The sequence below is a fragment of the Nerophis ophidion genome, linkage group LG02 (genome assembly GCF_033978795.1).
Source record: "Nerophis ophidion isolate RoL-2023_Sa linkage group LG02, RoL_Noph_v1.0, whole genome shotgun sequence".
NCBI classification, from domain to species: domain Eukaryota; kingdom Metazoa; phylum Chordata; class Actinopteri; order Syngnathiformes; family Syngnathidae; genus Nerophis; species Nerophis ophidion.
The window spans coordinates 77,555,388-77,564,100 of NC_084612.1; the positions used below are offsets into that span (position 1 = coordinate 77,555,388).

Here is an 8,713-nt window from a genome sequence, read left to right on the forward strand (position 1 = left end):
GTCTTAGCGTCATGTGACTTAGTGTCTTATTCCCTTTTGGAATAAAGCTGTAACATAAAATGTGTAAAAAAGTGAAGTGCTGTAAAAAAGTGTACATTTCCTCACGTTGTATTGACCACTAAAGTGTAAGAAAGGTGTAATAAAAGAGCCAAGTTGAGTGAAACATGTTTATTCCTCTGCAGTCGTTAGCTGCTGACAAGCAGGCCTCGGATGATTGACAGCTTCCAGTCGTCAATAACGTGATTATTTGCTGCCTTAATGGGGGAAAACATCCAAACGAGACTTTCATTGACGGCGACGTAACTTTACCAACACAGAAGAACCTCATGAAGCAGGAATATTTGGAGGTAACTTTACCAACACAGAAGAACTTCATGAAGCAGGAATATTTGGAGGTAACTTTTCACTTGGCGGACATATTGAGTTCGTCCTTGCTGTTTTTGGCCACTTTCAGGAAGAGCTGACGTTAAATCCTCGTATCGGCGCTTTTATTTTGGCGTCTGCTTTGATTGGGACCTTGGGAGGTAGTCACATGACCTCAGCAGCTGTCAATTACTCCCAATGCAGTTGGAATTTCAGTTTGGAGACTCCACTGTACTCAGGCCACGCCCCTTCCCTGGAGGCGGAGCTTGATGTGAAACAACTGCAGAGGGTGAAAGGCACTTGAGGGGTCAAGTAATCCAGGACCTTAACTTTCTCTGGAGCGTTATTTTTGTTCCGTTAGTGTTCTTTGGTGAAGGTGGGCACCACCTGCTCCTCGTCCTCCTGCCTCCTCTGCGGCGCTCGGCCGGCGCCACGCTGGGCCGTGCGGAGCGACGCCCCCCGGCCGCCCAACCACGGGTGCGCCAGCAGCTCGGAGGCCCCCAGGCGCTCGGCGGGCGACTTCCTGAGCATGCAGCCGATCAGACACTTGGCGTGCGGGGACAGCCAGTTGGGGACGCTGAAGGCGCCGCGGCGGATCTTGGCGAAGAGGGCGGCGGGCCGCGTGTCCTGGAAGGGGTAGCGTCCCATCAGCATGGTGTAGAGGGACACGCCCAGGCTCCAGATGTCCGCCGCCCGGCCCGAGTAGGACGCCTTGCCGCTGGCCAGCAGCTCCGGGCCCACGTAGGCGGGACAGCCGTGTCTGTCCACCAGGGAGTCCTCGTCCTGCTGCAGGACCACGCAGTCCTTCAGACCCAGGAGGGCCACCCGGGTTCTGCGGCAGGAACACATCACACTTGTTTTCACACGTCAAATGCTCATTAAGAAGATTATTCACACTTTTGAATTGGGATTGCAGAATTCAAATGAACTTTTTATTGTCCAAATGTCCAATTTTTAAAAAAAAGCTGTTTTATCTTCTTTTATTGGTCAGTTGGTATTTTGGAGGAAAATGTACTGACCAGACGGTGCTTTCATTTTTGATGTGACAGCCTTATTCCTGGAGGGAATACATTCATTGTTGTCCTCAAAATTCTACACACAATACCCCATTGTGACAATAAGAAACTTCTTTTTTTTTTTAGAAATGTTGTCAAATATATAAATTTTTAATACATTTGCAAACATTGCTAAATAATGTTTCTTATTGTCATTATTGTTGCGATCTGTGACTCAGATCTTCACATGTTTATTTTTCCATCTTTGTTTCATTCTCTTCTGACCCACTTACTTCCTGTTTAGTCCGTTACCATGGTTACACATTGATTTCACCTGCTCCTCGTTTTCTACACACCTGGTTCTCCTTGATTTCTCCCTATATAAGCTTTCCTCTTTTCTTTGTTCAGTCTCGGATCCTAATTTGCCCACGCGCAACACTGACGACTCTCGACCTTCATCTTTGTATGTATATTCTCGCTAGCTTTTACGCTAAGCCATTTGTTTATTCCAGCTCACATGCTGAGGAACTGTTTTTCTGTTTTTGGTTTGCCTTCTCTTTACAGCAGTGTTTTTGTTCCTAGCCTTTTATTATTTAATAAATCCATTTATAACTTACCTTGTTGTGTTCATCGCTTCGACGCATCCCCGGAAGAACCAATCCGGCATTACAATGCCACACAAGCGTCACAGTAGGATCCGAGCATCAAAATGTTTTTCCGCGTCGAAACCACGGGAGGAACCCTTCGACTTGGGTTTGTGGTTGGAGCTCGTGGCTTGGGAGCAGGAAAGACTTGACTGTGGGCCTGAAGTCCCCTCCGAAGCCGTTCGCGCTGCCCCGAAGAGGCGGGGGGTCCAGTGGAGAGGCCCCCCGCACGGCAGTAATGTTCCAGCACCACTTATTCCTCCCCATGGACACAGCAAGTTTCACCCCGTCCAGGATTCACCCGTCATTACCGGTAATCCTGCTTGTTTTTTTTCAAATCATTCCTTAAGCTGCCATGACACTTTTTCTGACACAAGCGATGACGTCAATTGGGGAACGCCCACCGGTGACGCAACACCGGCCTCTGTTGATGACATTTTTTCAGAAGATTTTTATATTGTGGACAGTAATTCTCATTCCCAACCTTTTTTGAATATCAATAACATTCATGACAAGATACAGAATTATCAGGATATTTTTTCTTATTATTCTAGTCAACCTCAGTCACCTAGTTTTTCTCCTACACCTCCTTTAAAACCTCATTCTCCGGCCAAGTCCAAGGTGTTTCCTCCCTTTTCTAAAGGAAATTCTGGACAAATTAAAGGGGAGGAGTCGGCCCGCCTCCAAGCCTCCCACCACCCTCCCTTAAGGTCAGTCCCTGACCATAGGGAACGGGTCTGGGATCCCCGTCTGGAGGAAGGGGCTATGACCTATAGCTGTGCTACGGAGGTAGCACAGATACTACCCTCTAAACCACAGCCACCATGTAGACCTCCTCCACCTGTTTTTCCCCCGGCCAAATCTCAACGGCCTTGTAGACCTCCTCCACCTGTTTTTCCCCTGGCCAAGTCTCAACGGCCTTGTAGACCTCCTCCACCTGTTTTTCCCCCGGCCAAGTCTCAACGGCCTTGTAGACCTCCTCTACCTGATTTTTCCCCGGCCAAATCTCAACGGCCTTGTAGACCTCCTCCACCTGTTTTTCCCCCGGCCAAGTCTCAACGGCCTTGTAGACCTCCTCCACCGGTGTTCGGACTCGCGAGGTCATTACCTCCAGCACGTCCTCCACCACCGGTGTTCTGCACTGCTCCCAGTCTGGTTCTCACACCAGCACATGATTCTAGCCTGGTTCTCAAGCCAGCACTAGACTCCCACCTGGTTCTCACACCAGCCTCCGACCCAGAACTGGTTCTCATACCAGTTACAGACTTTAGCCTGGAGCCCACTCCAGTACCAGCTCCAGAGCTGGAGCCTACTCCAGTACCAGCTCCACGCCGCCAAGCGCCGGTACCAGCTCCACGCCGCCAAGCGCCGGTACCAGCTCCGCGCCGCCAAGCACCGCCGACGACGGGGCTGGAGCCCACACCAGCGTCGACGACGGGGCTGGAGCCCACACCAGCGTCGACGACGGGGCTGGAACCTTCACCTATGTCGACAGGGCTGGAGCCCACTCCAGTGCCAGCTCCTCGACAAGCGCCGGTACCAGCTCCACGCCGCCAAGCACTGCCGACGAAGAAGCTGGAGCCCACACCGGCGCCGACGATGAGGCTGGAGCTCACACCAGTCACGACTCCTGCGGCTCCCAGGCCGCCTCCGACGACTCCTGCGGCTCCCAGGCCGCCTCCGACGACTCCTGCGGCTCCCAGGCCGCCTCCGACGACTCCTGCGGCTCCCAGGCCGCCTCCGACGACTCCTGCGGCTCCAGCACCCGCATCATCCTCGCCAGCTGCACTCGGGCCTGCTTTGGCTGCAGTCCCCGCACCCTCGTCTGCTGCTTCCAAGCCTGCTGGGATTTCGGTGCTGAGGCGTCGTCCACCACGTCGATCACGGGCGTGGCCTCTGCGAGGTCATCCTCCTCGCCAGACACTCCCTCCTCCATGTCGGCCACGGATGTGGCCGTGCCCGGGTCGTCCGCCTCGCCGGGCACCTCATCCTGCGATGCGGCCACTAATGTGGCCTTTTCGAGGTCGCCCGCCAAAACTTTTTCGGCAGCGGCGTTCCATCCGCCGCCGCCACTTGACTTGTCCTCGGTGGATTCGGGGACACACGACTTGGCGACCCTCCACCGTGGCCTCCCTCCGCCCTCCCTTCGTTTGTGGACTCTGTTTTTGGGGAGGGGGTTCAAGTTGTTTCTTATTTGTTTTTGTTTTCTTTGAGACATCTGGAATCTGTCTTTTTGGGGGGGGGAATACTGTTGCGATCTGTGACTCAGATCTTCACATGTTTATTTTTCCATCTTTGTTTCATTCTCTTCTGACCCACTTACTTCCTGTTTAGTCCGTTACCATGGTTACACATTGATTTCACCTGCTCCTCGTTTTCTACACACCTGGTTCTCCTTGATTTCTCCCTATATAAGCTTTCCTCTTTTCTTTGTTCAGTCTCGGATCCTAATTTGCCCACGCGCAACACTGACGACTCTCGACCTTCATCTTTGTATGTATATTCTCGCTAGCTTTTACGCTAAGCCATTTGTTTATTCCAGCTCACATGCTGAGGAACTGTTTTTCTGTTTTTGGTTTGCCTTCTCTTTACAGCAGTGTTTTTGTTCCTAGCCTTTTATTATTTAATAAATCCATTTATAACTTACCTTGTTGTGTTCATCGCTTCGACGCATCCCCGGAAGAACCAATCCGGCATTACAATGCCACACAAGCGTCACAATTATGGGGTATTTTGTGTATAATTTTGAGGACAAAATTAAATGTATTCTATTTTGGAATAAGGTTGTAAAATAAAATGTGAAAAATGTTGAACTCTTAAAACAATTAATATTAATATATATAAGAGTTCATCATTTTTCACATTTTATATTTTTGTCCTCAAAATTTTTCACAAAATACCCCATAATGACAATAAGAAACTTTTTTTTTTCAGGGTTGCAGGTTCGATTCCCGCTTCCGCCATCCTAGTCACTGCCGTTGTGTCCTTGGGCAAGACACTTTACCCACCTGCTCCCAGTGCCACCCACACTGCTTTAAATGTAACTTAGATATTGGGTTTCACTATGTAAAGCGCTTTGAGTCACTAGAGAAAAGCGCTATATAAATATAATTCACATATATATTTTTAAACCATTAAATGTTTTATTTTTTTTAATAAATACAAATATATATATTAAGTGTTTTTATAAAACATTTAATGTATATTTTTAATACATTAAATGTTAAATTTTTAATACATTTGCAAACAAAATTCTTCACCCCATCATGAAAATGTTTTTAGAATTTTTAGCGACTTCATTAAAAAAAATAAAAATAAAAAACTATAAAATTGTATCTGATTTTGTAGTTGTTTATTTTCACCAAATTTGCAAAAATGTCTAAGAAATATCTTTCACTTTGTCATTACAGGGTATTGTGTGCAGAATTTTGAGGTAAAAATGTAATTGAGTTCCATATTGGACTAAGACTACGCGAGTAGAACAACCTGCCCTGTCTTGGCTTTAAGTGTTTTTATATCAAACGTGGTCCAAAGTATGAAGGAAGGCGGGTCTTAGAGTCATGTGACTTAGTGCCGGCCCACAATAAAAAAGCCGCACTCACCTAAATTTGTCAGTGAAGACAAATCGGCGCAGCTTCACGTCCCGCAAGACAACGCCGTGGCGATGACAGTGCGCCACCGCGCTGAGCATCTGCGTGAACAGAAGCTCCGCCTCCTCCTCGCCCAGGCGCTTGCTGCTGCGCACGTGGGCGTGCATGTCGCCGTGGTGGGCGGGCAGGAAGACGTGCACGCCGTCCGGCCCGATCACCGTGTCCAGCGGGCCGCAGATGTTGTCGTGGCGACCCAACCGGGCGAAGGCGGCCAACTTCTCCTGGTAGCCGTGCAGCGGCAGGACCTGGAAAGATGACGGCGGCGGCTCAGTGCGGGAAGTGTGGCAAACGCTTCACGGACTAAAGCGGCGGGGAGATTACCTGGCAGGTGTACTCCTGCTGCGTGCTGGCGTGCACCGCTCTGTACGACTCCTCCCCTTCCAAGCGCTCAAACAGGAAGTAAGGCCCCACGCGGACCTTGGATTGGCTCTGGCTGGGCTTGGGGGAGGGGCTTTTGGCCTTCAGGTGCGACGGGCTGGTCCCGGGGTGCGGGGGCGCCGGACATACTCGTTTGCTCTTGGGCAAGGCGTCACGCGGCTTGTCCAGTAACCTCTTCACGCGCTGCCGGGCCACGCCCACGCTCATCTGTGATTGGACCAGACAAATGACATCACTTTTCACTCCTGAGACTCACATGACTCCGTAGGTGCTCGTTAGTAAACATCACAACTTCAACCGGCTTTTAGCTCGGTGGTCAGCACACTCGCCCCTCACGCATGCGACCAGGGTGCAGAATGGGATAAAACCAGCTGGGTTACAGCGGGGCCGAAACCCTGATGAGAGTGAGGTTTGGGGGGTGAGTGTAACGAGGGGTCGCGCCAGGTGCACGTTGGTAAACATCCCCCCCTGAAGACTTCAAGGGTTTTAGCACGGTGGTTAGCACACTTGCCTAAAACCAGCTGGGTTACAGTGGTCCTGTGACCCGGATGCAAATAAGGTTCAACGGGGAGTGAGTGTAACGAGGGGCCGGCCGGTGTGGTCGCGCCAGGTGCACGTTGGTAAACATCCCCCCCTGAAGACTTCAACAATAGTACTGTTTTTAGCTCGGTGGTCAGCACACTCGTCCCTCATGCTAATGACCAGGGTTTGCATCTTTATGCAGAATGGAATAATGGTGGTGCTGAAACCCGGATTTGAGGGAGGTTTTGAGGAGTGAGCGCAACGGAAGCGCCAGCCGGTGTGGTCGCGCCAGGTGCACGTTGGTAAACCTCACTACCTGAAGACTTCAGGGGCCTTTGGCGCGGTGGTTAGCACACTTACCTCCAACCACCTAAGTTACAGTGGTGCCGTGACCCGGATGAATGTGAGGTTTATTGGGACATGTGTAACCCACTGTAGACCTCACTCCCTTAAGACTCAAACAGCTGTTGGCTCGGTGGTCAGCACACTCGCCCCCGTCCCTGCACATATAATATACAGTAAGTCACCCCGTCCCTGCACATATAGTGTACAGTAAGTCACTCCGTCCCTGCACATATAGTGTACAGTAAGTCACCCCGTCCCTGCACATATAGTGTACAGTAAGTCACCCCGTCCCTGCACATATAGTGTACAGTAAGTCACCCCGTCCCTGCACATATAGTGTACAGTAAGTCACCCTGCACATATAGTGTACAGTAAGTCACCCTGCACATATAGTGTACAGTAAGGCGTCCCTGCACATATAGTGTACAGTAAGGCGTCCCTGCACATATAGTGTACAGTAAGTCACCCTGTCCCTGCACATATAGTGTACAGTAAGTCACCCCGTCCCTGCACATATAGTGTACAGTAAGTCACCCCGTCCCTGCACATATAGTGTACAGTAAGTCACCCCGTCCCTGCACAAATAGTGTACAGTAAGGCGTCCCTGCACATATAGTGTACAGTAAGTCACCCCGTCCCTGCACATATAGTGTACAGTAAGTCACCCCGTCCCTGCACATATAGTGTACAGTAAGGCGTCCCTGCACATATAGTGTACAGTAAGTCACCCCGTCCCTGCACATATAGTGTACAGTAAGTCACCCCGTCCCTGCACATATAGTGTACAGTAAGTCACCCTGCACATATAGTGTACAGTAAGTCACCCCGTCCCTGCACAAATAGTGTACAGTAAGGCGTCCCTGCACATATAGTGTACAGTAAGTCACCCTGCACATATAGTGTACAGTAAGTCACCCCGTCCCTGCACATATAGTGTACAGTAAGTCACCCCGTCCCTGCACATATAGTGTACAGTAAGTCACCCCGTCCCTGCACATATAGTGTACAGTAAGGCGTCCCTGCACATATAGTGTACAGTAAGGCGTCCCTGCACATATAGTGTACAGTAAGGCGTCCCTGCACATATAGTGTACAGTAAGGCGTCCCTGCACATATAGTGTACAGTAAGGCGTCCCTGCACATATAGTGTACAGTAAGGCGTCCCTGCACATATAGTGTACAGTAAGTCACCCCGTCCCTGCACAAATAGTGTACAGTAAGGCGTCCCTGCACAAATAGTGTACAGTAAGTCACCCCGTCCCTGCACAAATAGTGTACAGTAAGTCACCCCGTCCCTGCACAAATAGTGTACAGTAAGTCACCCCGTCCCTGCACAAATAGTGTACAGTAAGTCACCCCGTCCCTGCACAAATAGTGTACAGTAAGTCACCCCGTCCCTGCACAAATAGTGTACAGTAAGGCGTCCCTGCACAAATAGTGTACAGTAAGTCACCCCGTCCCTGCACAAATAGTGTACAGTAAGGCATCCCTGCACAAATAGTGTACAGTAAGGCGTGAGTATGTCGTGCCCCACATGCGCCCCGTGACATGTAAGCGTAGTCTATAGGCTCCATGATGCAACTTCCTGTAAGATGACACACACTTTCAGATGGTTGCATCAGAGCACAACGCTTTTACACTTTTAACCGTTTTAAACATCCCGCAGGGACGCCAGGCCACACACGCCAACACGTGTGCGCTAAATTTAAATAATAGACACCCCATGTTCTTCTTCTTCTTCTTCTTCTTCCTTCCAGGTGTTGGCCAACAGTGTTATGGTGAAACAACCTGAGTCACCACACCGTCTCCATGGTTA

The 8,713-nt window shown here is 50.1% G+C and overlaps 1 protein-coding gene across 1 annotated transcript in view; it reads right to left on the reverse strand.

The window, feature by feature from the left end:
* Positions 1–153: 153 nt before the first annotated feature.
* The window catches only part of LOC133546183 (tribbles homolog 3-like), a 9,223-nt gene continuing 663 nt past the window's right edge, over positions 154–8,713 (reverse strand). The window contains exons 2-4 of the mRNA XM_061892069.1: positions 5,974–6,237; positions 5,605–5,897; positions 154–1,195 (exon numbers count right to left, since the gene is read on the reverse strand). Coding sequence (XP_061748053.1) covers positions 721–1,195; positions 5,605–5,897; positions 5,974–6,237 — 1,032 coding nt within the window. The 3' untranslated portion in view covers positions 154–720. The remainder of the gene's footprint in view (positions 1,196–5,604; positions 5,898–5,973; positions 6,238–8,713) is intronic.